This window comes from Lithobates pipiens, unplaced genomic scaffold (genome assembly GCF_037356315.1).
Source record: "Lithobates pipiens isolate NorthernLeopardFrog02 unplaced genomic scaffold, aLitPip1_a1.2 Scaffold_8, whole genome shotgun sequence".
NCBI classification, from domain to species: domain Eukaryota; kingdom Metazoa; phylum Chordata; class Amphibia; order Anura; family Ranidae; genus Lithobates; species Lithobates pipiens.
In genome coordinates, this window is record NW_027507903.1 from 572,316,694 (window position 1) to 572,335,750 (window position 19,057).

General features: G+C 42.4%; 2 protein-coding genes across 3 annotated transcripts in view; one reads left to right on the forward strand and one right to left on the reverse strand.

Annotated features, from left to right (window-relative positions):
- The window catches only part of ANGPTL6 (angiopoietin like 6), a 57,800-nt gene extending 41,782 nt beyond the window's left edge, over positions 1 to 16,018 (forward strand). Inside the window, exons 2-6 of the mRNA XM_077470178.1 lie at positions 906 to 1,506; positions 5,561 to 5,729; positions 11,298 to 11,491; positions 12,191 to 12,461; positions 14,861 to 16,018. Of these exons, the coding sequence (XP_077326304.1) occupies positions 925 to 1,506; positions 5,561 to 5,729; positions 11,298 to 11,491; positions 12,191 to 12,461; positions 14,861 to 15,048 (1,404 nt within the window). The 5' untranslated portion in view covers positions 906 to 924 and the 3' untranslated portion in view covers positions 15,049 to 16,018. The remainder of the gene's footprint in view (positions 1 to 905; positions 1,507 to 5,560; positions 5,730 to 11,297; positions 11,492 to 12,190; positions 12,462 to 14,860) is intronic.
- Positions 16,019 to 16,393: 375 nt separating this feature from the next.
- SHFL (shiftless antiviral inhibitor of ribosomal frameshifting) overlaps positions 16,394 to 19,057 on the reverse strand; it is a 50,917-nt gene continuing 48,253 nt past the window's right edge. For both annotated transcript variants that reach the window (XM_077470180.1, XM_077470179.1), the window contains exons 8-9: positions 17,805 to 17,953; positions 16,394 to 17,440 (exon numbers count right to left, since the gene is read on the reverse strand). In XM_077470180.1, the coding sequence (XP_077326306.1) occupies positions 17,226 to 17,440; positions 17,805 to 17,953 (364 nt within the window). In that variant the 3' untranslated portion in view covers positions 16,394 to 17,225. The remainder of the gene's footprint in view (positions 17,441 to 17,804; positions 17,954 to 19,057) is intronic.

Genomic DNA, 19,057 nt, shown 5'->3' on the forward strand with positions numbered 1-19,057 from the left:
AAATAGACAGGCGGTCCAATTACAATCAACTGCCCATAGAGGAGAGTGGGCAGTGTCTGTGCCCTCCCTGCATAAGCAGAGCAAACCCGGACAAGCTATTCGACTGTTCAGTGGAGATAAGCGGAAAGATTTCCCGTTGAGCAGGCAGACTCCTGGCGTAGTCCACCCTATGCCACCACTCCATTCCTCCGACTAACAACCAACTTAAGGGGTATTTCCCCTAGAGACTTCCAATAATATGGCTTTAGTAAGGGTTCCACAAGACCTGAAAATAGTTTTAGGGTTTTTTCTGGGGTAAAAAAACGTTAGAAAGGCTGCCTTAGACCATTGAAAGCGTCACATCTACTGCAGTATCAGTAGTAATAAACCACAACCAGGATGGATGGGCAACATGTAGGATTAAATAATTATTAAAAAATCTTATGTTAACAAAGATCTAAACCAAATCACTAAAATCTCATATAATCTTTATTTGTTAATCTCATTTTGATCACTATTATCGGGAAGTCATTCCATAGCAATCATGTGCAGCTGACACTGGAAGGTGTGCATGTGGACAGGAAGTGGCTGAAAGAGGCAGGAGGAAATCAGCAGCACTGGGATGCAAAAATCAATGAAAAAAAAAGTAAAAACAGTATTTTAAAAGAAAAAAATATGACAAGTTTTCTAGTGCTTTGGCAAACAAAACATCGTTCAGTTAGAGTTTACATCTACCTTAACCATTTATACAGGTAACTTGGAAATTAACATGATGGTTGATATTGTAAGAATATAGAAAGCATTCCAAAAACCACACACCATACCAAGCCGTGTATCTTGGGTATAGTAGCAGCCTCAGCTCTGGTTGTGGTGGTGGCATTCTCAATAAACAGTAAAATCTGACTTGTTCTATTTTGTCTTTACAGGAGAAAAACAACTATTAAGATGAATTTCTACGTCATTCTCTGCTTAGCATTTCTTCCAGACCTTTGCTACCTTCAGCTGGCATTTGAATACTCAGAAAACAATGGTGCAAGTCGACCCAAATGCACATACACATTTGTGGTACCACAGCAAAAAATTACTGGGGCTGTCTGCATCAGCACTGCCAAGTTCCCTGAAGCTTTTGGAGTAAACAGAAGTGAAGTGGAGGAACTAAAACAGGAGCTGAGCCGCCAGCAGATTGATATAGAAATGCTTAAAAAAATGGTAGATGTTGACCATGAGGTAGCCACTGAAATGGATCATCTAAGAAAAGAGAATAGGAACATGGGATCCCGTCTCAGTCACCTACGTACCCAGTTCTTCCATGAAGTCCATCAAAGGAACAATAAATCAACTGACATCATCCAGGAGGAAAGCAGAGGCATCAATGCTACTGCTGAAGTTCTCAAGTTGGCCTCCAAGTATAAAGACCTCCAGGAAATGTATAATGTCCTAGCTTCTTTAGTTAACAACCAGAGTATTACCATAGCACGTTTAGAGGAGCAATGTATTCAAACCAGTTCTCGAGACCAGGCTGATAAGGTAAGGTTGATCACATAGCTTAAGCTCAAAAAAATAAATACTTTTATTAATCCAGATCGATAAATTGTGGTCCAAACCGCTTTAACGGGGGTAAATACCTTTCTGACTCCTAAATCAAAATTGAATAAAATAATCTACTGTGCCATAATGTGCTGACTCCTGACTCCTAAATCAAAATTGACCCCCTACTACTGTAGTCTCTTCTTTCAAAAAAATCATTTACCCCTGGGTCCTAGACGTACTTACGGAACTAAGGCCAATCCACCTTTTTTTCTGAGCTCCTACAGTAAAGAACCCTTTCTGCAGGAAACAAATTAAATCTCTGCTCTTGCAATTACAAAGAGTTCTATCATTTAGTGATTTACAAGGGAACAGTTTTCCACCAAATTGGTTCTGTATTTGCGATTTGCATACGATTTGTGGCTGACCTAAAGTGCAAGTGTGACTTTTGGGTAGGTATTGATCAGTAGCTTGCTTGTCTCTGCTCAAAACAAAATTTTAGAGGAACATGCTGTTACTGTATAACAGTCATTATAATGTAAAACAGCTCAGTCACTAAACAATGTAGTCAAAAAGAGTTTAATGGAAAGATAATAAAAACTCTCCTTGCTGCCTGCGCTTGTTGGTGGGGCCTACTTACCCTGCACGTGTATGGGGATACATCTCATATACGAGCTTATCAATGCCTGAGACCAGGTGGGGTCACGTTAATGTGAAAGTCAACATTATGGCGGTACCCGTACAACTTTGTGCAGTAGTATAACACACAGAGCTTCTCTGTGAAGTGTCTTGTCCCATGTCACTACAAACTTTGAAAACTTTGTTCATTGAATGTTGCTTTAAGGAGGGACACTGCTGAGCCCCTATGTCCTCTCCACCAGTCCAGCGTACCTCTGCCACCTCACTTCCAGCGACAGAATGGGGTCCTGCCATGCACCATGCGCAGACCTTGTGCATCACTTAACTCCTTCTTCTCTCTCATACCATGCGGCTATGTATATGGGGCCTACTGCGGGTTTGGTCTCAAATGTTTTTAGGGAACCGACAGCTAGGGAAGGAGCCAGAACACTGACCCCCTCATTACTGAAAGACCTGTCACCTACACCAGGTACCACGCATTGTTGACCAGCTGTTATGTATTCCCACCAGTTCATGGTTGAAAGTGGTAATTGCTTTACTGCGCCAACTTTCCTAATGCCGCGTACACATGACCAGACTTTCCAGCAGAAAAGGTCGACAGAATCATTTCATAGGATTGTGTGTGGGCTTCATCTGACGGACCTAGAAATAGAACAGTTTAAATATTTCCGACAGAATCAATTACTATCGGGAAAAACGTTTGTTTGTATGCCATTCCGACAGACCAAAAATGACGCAAGGGCAGCTATTGGCTATTGAACTTCCTTTTTCTAGTCCCGTCATACATGTTGTACGTCAATGCGTTCTAAACGAACGGACTTCTTTGGTGTAATCGTGTGTAGACAAGTCTGTTTCAGCGGAACTCTCTTCCTGACTAACCAAACTGTGGCTGCCTAGGCATACCTGTGCAGGTGCAGAGTTCATTGCTCTGAAATCCCCTTAGGGCGGCAGACAAAGGTTGCTCTGTGCTTATATCCTTCTCCTGGTTCCCATGCAGTCCTGCTCCCAAGCCCAGCCTTCCCCCTGTTTATACATAGACCAGGGAGGGAGGCAGAACCCAATAAAGCCCCTGAAACTGGCAGACCCATGGTTAACCCTTCCCTAACCTCGGCAGTCTAGTTTTACTTGCTAACCAAAACATTCCCTAGTAGGCCCCTGCCTACAGGCTGCCAAACACCACAGTAATAAAGAGTAAATTATTGCCGATATCGATATCCAACACTTCCAGGAGTGGGGATTTCTTGGTCTCCTTCTATACTACATTGTTTGATCCACTGGATCCTACATGACAACTGTGCCCTGTAGTGACGTATGGGTCAATGAAAGGAACCAGAAAGCATTGCGGGATACCAGAAAATCAACACTCCTGGAAGTGTCGGATTTTAAAAAGACTTTGGATAGTGGTTTCCCTTCTTTACAGCAGTGTTTAGCAACACAAATAGGTGGAAAGGCGAGTTTTTATTTTTAACTTTCCAGGGTACCCTTTCTGACATTTTTTGCATATTTTAGCCATACAGTTACATAAAATCTAGACTTACTAACCTGAAACAAGCATGCAGAAATCAAGGTCAGTGTCATAACTGATTTGCATACGTGTTTCAGGCAAGTAAAGGAAATGGATCAGCAAAACTTCAAGGCAAAGAGCATTTTTCAGAAGGAAGGGTTAGTAATAGCAGCTCTCATATTTCCTAAGTGAAGATTTCCTTTAACCACTTCAGTCCCGGACCGTTTTGCTGGCCAAAGACCAGACCACTTTTTGCGATTCGTCACTGCGCGGCTTTAACTGACAATTGCGCGGTCATGAAACGTGGCTCCCAAACAAAATTGACGTCCTTTTTTTTTCCCACATATAGAGCTTTCTTTTCTTGGTATTTGATCCCCCCTGCGGTTTTTATTTTTTGCGCTATAAACAAAAATAGAGCGACAATTTTGAAAAAAACGCATTATTTTTTACTTTTTGTTATAATAAATATCCCCAAAAAGATATAAAAAAAATTTTTTTCCCTCAGTTTAGGCCGATACGTATTCTTCTACATATTTTTGGTAAAAAAAAATCGCAATAAGCGATTATTGATTGGTTTGCACAAAAGTTATAGCGTTCAAAATAGGGGATAGTTTTATGGCATTTTTATTAATAATTTTTTTTTTACTAGTAATGGCAGCGATCAGCGATTTTTATTGTGACTGCGACATTATGGCGGACACATCGGACATTTTTGACACATTTTCAGGACCATTGTCATTTATACAGCAATCACTGCTATACAAATGCAGTGATTCCTATGTAAATGACACTGGCAGTGAAGGGGTTAACCAGTGGGTGGCAGTGTAGGAGTTAAGTGTTCCTAGGAGTGTGTTACTAACTGTTGGGGGCTGGGCTTTTATTTAGTGAACACTGATCTCTGCTCCAATCACACGGAGCAGAGACCAGCATCACTTGTTGCTAGGCAGAACGGGGAGATGCTGTTTACAACAGCATCTCTCCATTCAGCCGGCCCGTGAGACGATCGCGGGTATGCCCGCGGCGATCGAGTCCGCAGGACCCGCGACTGGACTCACGGGGTCCCGACCAGCACGCGAGCATGCTGCCGATGGCAGGGCGGCATTAAAGACTGGACGTACCTGTACACCAATATGCCTGCCCGTGCCATTCTGCCGACGTACATCGGCGTGCGCTGGTCGGTAACTGGTTAAAGTGTTTGTTAACCTAAATTTAAAAAAAAATTGATCCTGTTCCCTTAAAGCGTGTTATACAGCATAGTGCATGTGCTTTGTAATTTGGCTCCCTGTATCACCTGAAATACCTGGTTTATCTTGCCTGGCTATAACCTCTCCCCTGTAAACTGACAATGGTTTATCATGGCTGCTGAGCCCTGACCCCGCGGTCAGTTTATGTGCCTCCATCATCCGCAGCCCTGCTGTCTCTCCTCTGTTCTCTCCTCTATCCTCTCCCCCCTCCCCTGCCTGTCAGCTCTGCCCACTCCATGATCCTCCCCTCCTGCTGCTATCATATCAATACTATGATCATGCCATCCCCTCTGTTATAATGCTACGTGTCCCTGTGCTTGTTTTATATAAAAAAAAAATGCAGATTATATCATATATCAAAATGACTCCCAGCGCTCACATGACTCCTGGATTTCTGTTCTCCAGCTGACGTCAGTGACAGTACTTGGCCTCTCCCACTATAGCTGTCAGCCTGGGAGAGGGAGAGAGCCGAGGAGTCACGTGAGCACCGGGAGCCGCTCTGATATATGGTATGATCTGCATTTTTGTATATGGCACAGGGACACATAGCATTGTATAACAGAGGGGGTGGCATGATCATAGTATAGTGGGTTAACAACCACTTTAGGTTATTTTGCCTTCTGATAAGTCTGAACTTCAGCAAAATATGTGCTATATATGTTTGCAGGCTACACCATCTGATGCTGATCCTATTGATGTAAAGAAGAAACAGAACCGTCAAATTCATGAAGAGGAAAGGGATCACATAGCTGGTCCTCAGACACAATCAGATCCAGACCCCAGTACAACACCCAGTGGCCCTGTTGTCACGGAACCTGAGGCCACCAAACCAACAGGTACTTCAAATGGGATTATAAAGACAGCAGTTTTAAAAAAATGTGTATCAAGAATTGATTTCATCACAAGATATAGCAGAATGGGTAGATTGAGGGGCTAAGTGAGTAGATGACTGACTGGATGGTAAGTAATTGTGAAAATGGCACAATGTAGTCTTGTTTGGAAATGAAAAATTGAAGAACCAGCCCATTTATATAAAAGGGAAATTTCACTTATGGGCTGAGTCTGGTAGGCTAAGATTCTATCAGTAAGTTAAGGTTTAGGGTGTTCCCGCTCACTCTGAGGTGTTACATTCTACATTCTGTAAAATAAAGCAGACATCAACAATAGGAAAAGCCAAACCTTCCAATAAAGAACACATCGGGTTTGTAGACCTGTAAAATAAAAAGCAGAGATCTCCAGCACAGTCCCCAAAAGACATACAAAAAAACTAGCAGGTGTTTAAGACAAGATCTGAAATGTGGAATATGTGCTTAAGAAAATAAACCAGATAGTAAAGGGCTAGTCACTAGTATTGTCAATAACATGGTTTCTCAACCAGGGTTCCGTGGAACCCCATAGCTCCCGACTGTCCCTGATTTCGAGGGACCATCCCTGATTTGGAACAAATTTCCTCTGTCCATTTTTCCTCCTCATTTTGGTCTGATCTATATCATTGTATATAAAATGCACTATTTATCATTAAAAAAGTATTTCCCAGTGCTAAGCCTTTCATTCAATTTCTAAATAGCTGCATTTGTGACTTTCATAAGCCAGAAAAAAAGACATAGCAATGGTAGAAAAGAGCACTTGTTGGCTTAAGCAATATTTTGTTTGTATAATTCTCCTTTAAGGGGAATGGCAGGGGGCGTGTCCTATACCTACATACTTTTGCAAATAGGCGTCCCTCATTCTCATTTCAAAAAGTTGGGAGGTATGGAACTCAAGGGTCCTTCTAAAGGTTGATAGGGGCTCCTTGAGCAGTGATCAATTTCTGCCTCTTATATAAGTTCCCACTGACACCATTGCCCCTTTAAGTTATCTGCAAGGGGGAAATTCTTCCCAATTACCATAAGTGTAAGGAGTATTCTTCCCACTGGCCATCACACTAATGTATCATGAGTTGTAGATATACTACTTTTTTTTTTGCAGGGGTTCCCTGAGATTGGAAATGTATTTCCAGGGTTCCTCTGAGTTGAAAAGTTTGAGAAAGTCTGGTCTATAGGCTATAGGCTCCATGCCTTGTTCCACAATATATGAATGTGTGGAGGCGGTCATCTCCATAAAGGAGAGTGCTTTGCCTCCTTATGGCGAAATTGCCCCCTGTAATAACTGGTGATCTAATGATTGGTGGAGGAATAATCGTGGGAGAGATTCAGAATGCAGACCCAATGACTGAATAAAACAGTACGAAGATGCTTGTCTGCAGGTCCATAGCGGTACTACTTCCCCTCTACTAAGGAGAACAGTGATTAGCACAGCAGTGACATCCTTAAATCTCACACTAAATCACATGATAAAACACTAGACATATAGCTATGTTAGAAAATGCACTACTGTTTTTCAAGAACAAACTTGATTTTTCAAGCTACTGCATTTTTAAATGTTCCCTATAACACTTTTTGATTTCAGTTTTTTTTTAGAAATCTGTTTTATTAGCTTTTAAGCAGAAAGAACATACTTCAGGTGGACCAACCCACGCAGGGGGACCCCAGTAAAGAGAACACAATCATCCATACAACCAATAGAAGCTGTAGCTAACAAGGTGGTTCATGTACCAGTCCACAATTCTGTACAATGTATAGCAGAGCATCTTCTTAGAGTAGAGGGGTCCAAGTCAACTGAGAATAGGAGACAATGCAGTCAGCCTCACAAAAGCCCTCAGTGGATGGGCCTACGAGATATCTTGCCCGTACATTATTAAACGTTTTCTTTCTGCCCCTATTTTCATAGGTGTCTCGATAAAGAGGGAGGTTTGAATTAACTAAACATTTCCAGAAAACAACAAGAAGAGGAGAAGCCTTTTTCTAGCGCATAGTTGGGATCGACCGATTACCGGGGTGGCCGATATTCACTTTTTTAACAGTATCGGTCACAAAACTGACCAATATTGCTTCAAGGGGTTTTACCGGGGTGATACATGCAGCTGCATGCATCACCCTGGTGCCGTTCTTTAGAGCGGACGGTCAGCTTTATTGTAATAACAACCGTTGCAGCTCAGCAGCTGCTCAGCTGTTATTACAAGCAGTGGGAGGGGACATTCCCCCCTCCTGCTGCTCACCTGGGCTCTCCCATCCCACCAGGAGAACCAAGCAACCAGCCGGCACGTCCGTCGGCTGGCCGATGACCTGAACAAAGCCGATGCTCTGTTCGGGTCTCAGATCTAGTAATCCGGAAGCGATGTCATGACATCACTTCCCGGATTACTGGCATCCTAAAGGCGCCAGTTTTAAAAAATAAATTATTCAAAATGCAGCTCTTGGACACAATGCCAGGCCCCTGTCTTTCATTATATGACTGAGGAGTCTCATTTCAAGGGTTTTACATCCAGGACATAATCTATGCTGCTATTCATACTCTTAACTGGCTTTCCTACCAAAGTGATAGCCCACTAGGAGAGAGATGTGGGTGTTTTTCAAGGAGGACCAATGGGAAGAGGTGTTGCGGGCAAAACAAGGTATGCTCGCTTAACACAGCACAACGACTGTTCCAGCTATACATTGTACTGAGGGTCCACCTCAAGCCCGCAAGGCTGCATAGGATGGGCATAGGTGACAGCGCTGATTGTACAAGGTGTTCTAGAGACCATGGGGACCTCATCCATCTATTATGGCGTTGCCTAAAGCTACACCTATACTGGATGGGAGTCCTCACAACCATCAACAAAGTATTCCAGGTTAAAACATGTATTCTGGAGGACCTACCAATTGAAAACAACCCAAAAAAGGCAGTTGGTAGAGCTCCTTTCCAAGCCCGTAAACGTACTCTCCAACACTGTAAGGTGATTGAGCCTCCTACTCTATGGGAATGGATTGTCCAAATGGGAGCAACCCTAAGCCCCTGTACACACGGTCGGAGATTTCTACAACCAAATCCGTCGGATTTTGCCCGTCGGATTTTGTCCGTCAGATCTTGTCCGAAACTGTTGCATACACACGGTTGGACAAAGTTGGCGAAAAATCCTATCTTTCAGAACGTGATGACGTAATTTCGTTACGATGGGACTACATTCAGGCTAGTAGCCAATAGCTTTGATGTAGGAATTTGATCTGAGCATGCGTGGCACTTGGTCCGATCAAAATTCTCTACACATGATCGGAGTATGTCCGATCGGCCCAGTTGGTCGGGAAATATTTCCAACATGTTGGAAAATTGGGTCCGACGGATATTCCGACGGAATCAGTCCGATGCATACCACACACAGTCGGATTATCCGACGACACGGTCCGATAGGACACATTCCCATGGATTCTCCGACCGTGTGTACAAGGGCTAAGACTGGAGAAATACAGTGGGGAGAACAAGTATTTGATACACTGCAGATTTTGCAGGTTTTCCTACTTACAAAGCATGTAAAGGTCTGTAATTTTTATTATAGGTACTCTTCAACTGTGATAGACGGAATCTAAAACAAAAATCCAGAAAATCACATTGTATGATTTTTAAGTAATTACATTGCATTTTATTGCATGGCATAAGTATTTGATCACCTACCAACCAGTAAGAATTCCAACTCTCACAGACCTGTTATTTTTTCTTTAAGAAGCCCTCCTGTTCTATTAACTGCACCTGTTTGAATTCATTACCTGTATAAAAGACACCTGTCCACACACTCAATCAAACAGACTCCAACCTCTCCACAATGGCCAAGACCAGAGAGCTGATCTGATGTGGCCCCCCTGGTTGAACACACCTGGATTATCTTCAGTAGACCTAGTGTTGGATAGACTGCTTCTTTAACCCACATGTTATTGTGTTATGAGAGGGCCGTTTACTTGCATGGCAATGGATTACTGAACTTGATTTGAATAGGTGGAAGGGGAGAGGCCCGAGCCTTGCATTGAATAAATCAGACGATCTAGGGGACTAGTGTATTGTTGTTCTTTAACAAACAGTATATTTAAATAATTTTTTTCTGTTTTGGAAAAAGTAGGGCGTCCGTTCTCAACTATGGATCTGTGGAATCCTAGGGTTTCTTCAGAGATTGCCATGGGCAATATAAGCAATTTCTGCCTTTCAGATAAGTAACCACTGACACCAATGATCTTTTTAGCTCTCTCTAATGCCGCGTACACATGGTTGGAGAATCCGTCGGAATGCATCTTATCGGACCGTGTCGTCAGATAATCCGACTGTGTGTGGTATGCATCGGACTGATTCTGTCCGAATCTCCGTCGGACCCAATTTTCCAACATGTTGGAAATATTTCCCGACCAACTGGGCCGGTCGGACGTAATCCGATCATGTGTAGAGAATTTTGATCGGACCAAGTGCCACGCATGCTCAGATCAAATTCCTACATCAAAGCTATTGGCTACTAGCCTGAATCTAGTCCCATCGTAATGAAATTACGTCATCACGTTCTGAAAGATCAGATTTTTCGACAACTTAGTCCGACCGTGTGTTTGCAACAGTTTCGGACACAATCCGTCAGACTAAATCTGACGGACAAAATCCGACGGATTTCGTTGGCAGAATCTCCGACCGTGTGTACAGGGGCTTAGGGGTTCTCAACCCACTGACAATCAAACTAATACACACTAAGCTGTGGGGATAAAGTATTTATAAGCAGGGGTTCCTTGGACTGAAAAGTTATATCAAGGGTTCCTCTATCTTCAAAAGATTGAGAAAGGCTGGAATAAAGAATGGCCAGAGGCCCCTTTCAATGTTTTGCTGTGTTTTGAGGGGGAGATTTTCATTCATGTCATGTCCTGGATGTAAAACAGCAAGTAAGGGAAAACTATTGCAAAGAGCAGGGAAATCCCCTTTTAGACAATTGTCTCCGGAACTGGTGTCCCCTTCTCTTTTTGTCATGGTAAGAATGGTCACTAGGGAAAATAGGGAAGGTGAATCTCCCCAAAAAGGAAAAAGAGGGCAATAAAAAAAAACCTGATGGTGTTTCCAACCCTTATTTACTCATACACAAAAAAAAAATTTTGGGCCCTAGATACATTCTGACCATCATCAGTATCCCAACATCTGAAGTCTCATACCGTTTTCAGTGAACCACTGTTTATTAATTTTAAATGGGCTGCCAAACAACAATAAAGGACACGCAGCATTTTTAAACATACCGTGCACCACAATGCAAGGTAGTGCACTACTGGGTGTTGTGGTGATGTATGTGTTTTGGAGGTGCATCTCCATAGTACATTGGGGTGCCATTCAAAATTAATGGCAGTGCAACTCCCTAATCAACATAACGTTCAATGCGGTAAGATGCAGGTTTAACTTGGACCCATTGAAATGGTCTGTAAAAGGTTTTGGTGCCATGATATGCAACTCAGTGTTAGATTAATTCACAAACCTCTGCTTTAAAACTGACCCCAGTGTCCTTCCCTCTCCCATATTGTCATGTCTATGGAAAGGACCATGGGTGGATTGTTATGACGCCTTGCTGGGTGGACAGACGACAAGCGGCATCTACCTCCTAAAACCACGTAACAGCAACCAGATCATGCAAGCTTGGTGTGAGCAGTCAAACAATGGAGGGGGATGGACAGTAATACAAAAACGACAAGATGGATCAATCAATTTTTTTACCACCTGGCAAAACTACAAGGTGGGCCCAGCCTTCATTTTTTACTTTAAATACAGAAAATAAACAGTAATTGTGCAAAAATATCATGTTTAAATATATGCTGCGTTCACCAACCTTAATGCATGTGCCATTCACTCTGTTACAGTAGCAGCCAATGCCCCTGCTACGTACAAGAAAACCTTTCTACTCGCCGGCAGCATCTCTGTGCATTAAGAGGCGCTGTTTTAAGAAATAATATTGTATTATAATTTGGTTACAAAAGATAAAGCAAAAAGTTATAACATTTTAAATCTTAATGTGTATGCATAGCCAATTTATTCGAAAGGCTAAGGCACGATTAAAACCCTATCAGACTTTTACTGCTGCCTGTGTCCCCAGAAGGTAGATTTGCCTTCTCTGTTTGTCCTGTGACCACTGTCACTAAGGAAACCACAATTATACAGTTGTCACAAGTACAAAAGTTGAAAACTTCCACTATGGACAAGTGGTTTAGGTGACAACTACGAGGCTAAGTCCCGTAACTTTGTAGAGATTTCCTTCCACTGGTGTGTCCTCGGGACAGGGAGTGAAGAGAATTTTTCCAATAATAGACAGAAAAAAGGGAGTTTTATCTTTTCCTAATCTATACAAAACTAAAAATAAAAGTTTCATCTATGCATACACTAGAGTATCATTATTTCTATTATGCTCCTAAAAGTTTTTTGCTCTTATTTTCCCCAGAATGGATTTGGTAATTTGGACAGTGAATACTGGTTGGGCCTTGAGAACATTTTCTGGTTGGCCAACCAGGACAGCTACAAACTCCTGATCCTCATGGAGGACTGGCAAGGACGCCAAGCCAGTGCCGAATATGACCACTTTAGGCTGGAACCGGAGAGTGATTTCTACAGGCTGAGGCTTGGCCAGTATAGAGGGACAGCTGGGGACTCCCTCTCTTGGCACAATGACAAACAGTTCAGCACCCTGGACAAGGACAGAGACTCCTACCTGGGTAAGTTGCATAGCAAAGACACTAGCTTCTACTGCAGTTTACGTTTTATAATGTAGATGTGGTCTACCAAAAGATGGGTAGATGATGGCTTTCTATTTCTCCAGGGAATTCCAAGAATACGGGATTCTAACCTGAAACAGCTGTCCTCCTTCAGGGCCTATTGCTTTTGCTGTAATGTCTAAACTTAGCCTTACTTCAGCAACAAGTATACCAACAGTGTTATTAATTTCCCAACTTAACATAACAAAGTGTCAATATACACCAGTGCTGAAATAAAACGGCTAGCCTGTCTGTGAAGATTCTTATTTATACTGATCATGATATATACAGTAGTAGTTAATCTCATTCAGCTGGGCTTATTCTGTAATGTTGATGATGTTTCGTAGCTTGCCCAAGCTACTTCTTCAGTCTTTTTTTTGTAACACGTTTTTTTCATTTTCTTCATGTATGGATAGGGTGGGGACACTCCCTCCATGTTCCCCTCCTCATTCGGAGGCAAGCAAGGGTCCCATGAGAGGCCTATCCCGGGTGGGTTCTTCTGGGCTACGAAAAGTACTTCGTACAGGGTCACTATCTTGCACCTGGGGTAGCTTTAAAACCGATGACTGAACTTTAACAAACTCTCTCGTGATATATTTCACCTCAGTTGCTTTTGCATTTAGGAGGTACATGCTGAGCCAATGCTCTCTCCACCTGTCCAGCATGTCTCCGCTACATCACTCCCAGTAACGCTATGGAGTCCCTAGCATGGACTCCATGCGTGCACTACATTAACTCTTTTACTTCTGTACCTGTGTACAGACTGAGGACCTCTGCACTGCTGATTTTCTCCTGTTACTATGGGAGATGGATCACTGCAGAAGGAGTGCCGACAGCATCTCCCTCGCTGCAAGAGGCTATCTCACCTGTCACATGTACATAATTTACGACAGGCTACTAGAGAAACATTAATTACCCTTGGTAACCACTGTATCTTCACACTGTATTTACTCTTGTACCGTTATCTTCATACCCCAATGTGTTTAGTGACCCGAGGTGTAGACTATATGTGCCGGTTACTTGCAACACTTACTTACACCCCTTGAGTAACTTCAGTCCAGGCAAGGACAAAGTGCTACCAGGTCCTGACCCTGCCAACAGTCTCTCAGACCTTAGATCAAAGCAGCAATGTGAATGCAGAGCCAAGGGAAGTCCTTTGCTCCTTCTAAGCCTGACATTATATATGACACGCGGGGGGAGACCTGGAAGGACTGCCCTCACTCTGCTGGGAGCTGCTGCATCTGAGTGCTAGTAAATACATTTTTACAGAGGGAGGGGGGAAGTTGGGCTGTGGCACTGACCCATGCACTTTTCATTACTTACTACTGACCTCTGTGCTACTTTTACTGACCCCTGCCCTCTGTTATTTATTACTGACCTCTGCACTGTGTTACATACTGCTGACCCCTGCACTCGGCATCACTTACTATTGACCTCTGTTACTTTTTACTGACCCCTGCCCTCTGTGTTTTTTAGTTATGATCACTGCACTCTGTGTTACATATGGCTGGCGCCTGCATTCTGCATTACTTACTACTGAGCTCTGTGTTATTTACTACTGACCCCTGCACTCTGCATGACCTACTACTGACACCGTTACTACTTACTCGCCTCTGAACTCTGTGTTACATACTGCTGACCCCTGTACTATGTGTCACTTACTACTGACCTCTGCGTTATTTACTACTGACCCCTGCACTCTGCATGACTTACTATAGATACCTGCACTACCTACTGACCTCTGAACTCTGTGTTAGTTGCTACTGACCCCTTCACTCTGCATTACTTAATACAGACCCCTGCCCTCTGTACTATTTACTCCTGACCTCTAAATTGTGTGTTACTTACTGCTGATCTCTGGACTACATTCTGCTGACCTGTGCAATCTTCATTTCTCACTCCTGGCCCCTGCCCTATGCATTAAATACTATTGGCCTCTGAACTGTGCATTACATAAACTGAAAGGGTAGAACAGGTTTGTATTTTTACAGTGACATTATAATTTTCTATGTTTTTTTCAATCCTTCTTTACTTTTTATAGGGACCTAGCAAGGTTATCTCTTAAAAAAGTGAACTGCACCCCAGTGATCTTTGATCTCTGCCATGTTGTTCAGATACATCTCCACTTCTCCAGCTTTGTCCACCCCTGCAATATATCTTACCATAAAAGTCAACAAAGGAGCCATATGATTAACTGTATAAAAGCAAAAACACATATATAAACAGAACAAATGTAGTTACAAACCAGTTTTGCTTCATATTTCTCAAAGCAATGGTTTTAACAACCAGTATTACAAGACCAATGTTCTTCCCATAAGTGTGTACCCTTCTGTATCCTTTGCTTTCTTCTGTTTCCTCAGGTAATTGTGCCCATTTCCAGAAAGGAGGCTGGTGGTATAACATGTGTGCACACTCTAACCTCAACGGAGTGTGGTATCGTGGAGGCCATTACCGTAGTCGCTACCAAGATGGCGTGTATTGGGCTGAATTTCATGGTGGTGCCTACTCACTAAAGAAGGTTTCTATGCTAATAAGGCCTAACAAATAGACATCTTTTCTGTTTACATTGTCTTCTTTAAAGTAAAATATAGTTTTACATCAAGATTCTTCCATGATCCCCAATGATCAACAGAAGGCAACTGTCTAACTTACTGTAAGATCGGCAAGTCCCTTTCCTGACTCTGGTCTATTCCTTGGATGAACACAGTAGTATTTAAACATTCTATATAATTTAGATTAGATTGATTCTGGTGTTTCTTGCTTCAATTCCACTACTCTTACTGTGAAGAACTCTACTTGAGTTGAAGGTCAAAAACTTCTGTACATCCATGAGGAGCTTAACAAGTGTTCTGATAGAGTCTGTTAATTCATTTTGTTTATTTGTAATGAATGTATTTAAGTATATTGATCACGTTTGTCTTAATGGGAATGTGTCAAGATAGCAATATGGGTGCTGCCATTGGTTTTAAACGTGCAAGCTTCAGGGTTATCGTCCTTTAAAGCAGCGGTCTCCAAACTGACACCGATAGGGCACTATTCCTCCCACTAATATCAATGATGGGGCACTATTTCACCCACTGACATCAACTATGGGGCACTATTCCATCCACTGACACCAATAAATGAGCACTATTCCTCCCACTGACACCAACAATGGGGCACTGTTCCACTGACACCAACGATGAGGAACTATTCCTTCCAGGAATGCCAATGATGGGGCACTATTCCTCCTCCTACTGACCACAGTTACTAGACATTGTTTGCTCTCACTGATGCTGGGCCTGGAATTATTCTACCCCTACTGACCACAATGTGGCTTCCCAAAAGTCTGAAGGACAGTAAACTGGCCCTTTGTTTGGAATGTTTGGAGACCCCTGATTTAAAACAAGTACAGTGAATGTCAGCCAAGCCTATTTAATCTATCTCCTTGTGTTTGGTTATACTGTCCTCCAAGACCTCCAATATGTAAATAATGACATGTACCAAAAATAAAGTGGGACCATTTAGTAACTGTACAAGTCTGCATGAATACATTTTGAACATTACTCAATATACAGCATCAGTATAATATTTCCACAAAGCTCCACATTTAAACATTGATTAGCCATCACTGAACTTTTGAGTGACCTTGCCCAGGCTGACATGAAGTCTTCAACCTACTTCAGGCAGAAGAAACAATACAAATACACATTACTTATCATGCATGGACTTTATCTAAAACCTAAAAGTTTATTCATTTATTTTTGGACAGAGTGAGGAATTAAACCCACGTAAGGTTTTTACTCCTATCTGTGCCCCCATTGGGTAGATTCACCCTCTAATATATGTGCTGGTGACCAATACCACTGAAGTATTATTTTTTTTGTTCAGAATTAAAGATCAATACAAAAAAATGTGTTTCAAAACATAACTTTTTATTTTTTTTTGTAACAAAAAGTGGTTTCCAGAGATACTTGTAGCAAAGAATTTCTTACGGCAAAAAATGTGAAGACTGAAGCAACGTTAGCAAATGTACCAAATGTTAGCTGATGTAACCAGATATGTCAGCCATTAGCACTCTTACAAAAATCAATATGGCAGAGCATAATGCAACAAATGACAGGTGAAGTAATTTGATTTAGATAGAGCAACAGTAAAAAAAAAAAAAAAAAATACAATATGACACATTGTGTACACTAATAGAAGACACAAAGATAAGGCACTGATTTCTCTTGGAAATGTTTAAGGCTCAACTTCTGCTGATCTTAACTGTGGTTTCCCCCAACAAACAACACAAAACTGAAGGTTCAATGGCCCATTCAGCCTAAAGTTTTTAAAGGACCATAATAGGTTCAATCACCTTCTGGTTATAAGTCTTCTGGACCTTGTGGTGGCTTCCTCCACTCCCTCCGGCTCTGACAAACCCTTTGGCTTAATGCAAAGCCATAGTCTGGCTGGCCTCCTGTTGGATTCTACATGCAATATGTAAAGAATCCATCCTTTGGACCTAAGATGGAAAGGATCCTGGGGGACTGTTTTCCCCACCAAATTTCAGGGACCTTTAACAAGCTGGTGGGTGTTCTGACCCACTAACCTATGCAAAAATCAACAGCTTTTACCTGACACGACCCTTTGATGGTCAACAAATTTTAAATTAACATGGCTAAATGGTCAACGTTTCACTTAAGAAATGACTTAGTTGATCTGGACAGTTCATATGGATTCCAGGTTACCCACTGTTGGTCTTTAACTGTCGTCATCGCTCTCCTCTTCATCCGTCTCTTTGATGTCAGCCAGGATGAGTTCATCCAGATCACACTGGGTCAGGCTTCCCTGGCTCAAGCAGGTGGCCACAGTGGATCCTGAGCTCACATGTGGGGTGCTGGCATAAATCACTTTGGGTTCGTTGTTTTTAGCTCTGCTTCTAGGGTGGACACATAGCATACCTGGAATGTGAGGCTCTGCGGGGAAACATAAAAAGTAAAATATTTCTTCTACATCAATTATAGAGCTTTTGTTATTATGGTCAATAACCCCGTCAGATTAATCCAAATCCACAAGGCTTTTTTCCCCCTCATGGGTAACATTATGCACAGCCATTGTGCTCCACTATTGGGCACAAAGCATTGCAGGTATAGGTAATGAGCTGATCTGGCTGTAGGAGCTATTTGAACTAGGTGGACTAGGCAGTGCGGGTATGCTGAAGAGATGACGCTTACTCTTCTTGCTAAAAAGTGAAACCCTGTTATTTGACTCCTATGAGTAAAATACAAGTCAGCTTTAACATCCCTCTAAAAAAATCCTTTGATCGTAAATCCCGCTTACCTCTGCGATTGTAGCAGTCTTCGGCAAAGCAGCTGTGAGGGCTACGGGTTCGTGGGCCTTTGTTCCGCCTTGGAGGAAGTATGCGAGTGGGCAGGACGGGTGTAGTACACAAGTAACAGGGGCAAGCACAGCCCATCTGAGAAAATCCCCTGAAAGAACAAGACAAAAAACGTTAAAGAGTGTAAAGAGATTTCCATTTATTTCCCATTGAGTCTTCAAGACAGGAAGTGAAAAGAAACATGCTAAGGCTTCCATGCTCAATTAAGTTGTGGCTATGTATATACTTTAAGGAGAAAAGAAACACTGTAAATATGAGGCATCCACACTGCTCTGGCATTTTACGCTTTAATTACTATAATGTGTATCACTTGTCATCAGATCTCCATTAGTACCATTGCTCAGCATATTCCTGGCTCAGCAGTATGCTCAGCTCTTCTGATCCCCCCATCATTAGTAACCCCCAACTCTTCTGATCCTCCTCTCAGTAGTAAGCCCCCAGCTCTGCTGATCCCCCTATAAAAAAATATCCCAAGCTTTGAACATCTCACAGAGCACTGTTTAATCCATCATTTGAAACTGGAAAGCGTATGGCACAACTGCAAACCTACCAAGACATGGCTGTCCACCTAAACTCACAGGCCGGGCAAAGAGCGCATTAATTAGAGAAGCAGCCAAGAGGCCCATGGGAACTCTGGAGGAGCTGCAGAGATCCATAGCCCAGGTGGGAAAATCTGTCCACAGGAAAACTATTAGTTGTGCACTCCATAAATCTGTGTTTTATGGAAGAGTGACAAGAAGAAAGCCATTGTTAAATGAAATCCATAACAAGTCCCATTTTCAGTTTGCGAGAAGACATATGGAGGACACAGCAAACATGTGGAAGAATGTGCTCTGGTCTGGTGCGACAAAAATTTAAATTTTTGGTCTAAAAGCAAAATGCTATGTATGGCGGAAAACTAACACTGGACATCACGCTGAACACACCATCCCCAACGTGAAACATAGCGGTGGCAGCATCATGTTGTGGGGATGCTTTTCTTCAACAGGGACAGCAAAGCTGGTCAGAGTTGATGGGAAGACGAATGGAAACAAATACAGGGCAATCTTAGAAGAAAACCTGTTAGAGTCTGCATAGACTTGAGACTCACCTTCTAGCAGGACAACGACCCTAAATATACAGCCAGAGCTACAATGGAACGGTTTAAATCAAATCATATTCATGTGTTAGAATGGCCCAGTCAAAGTCCAGACCT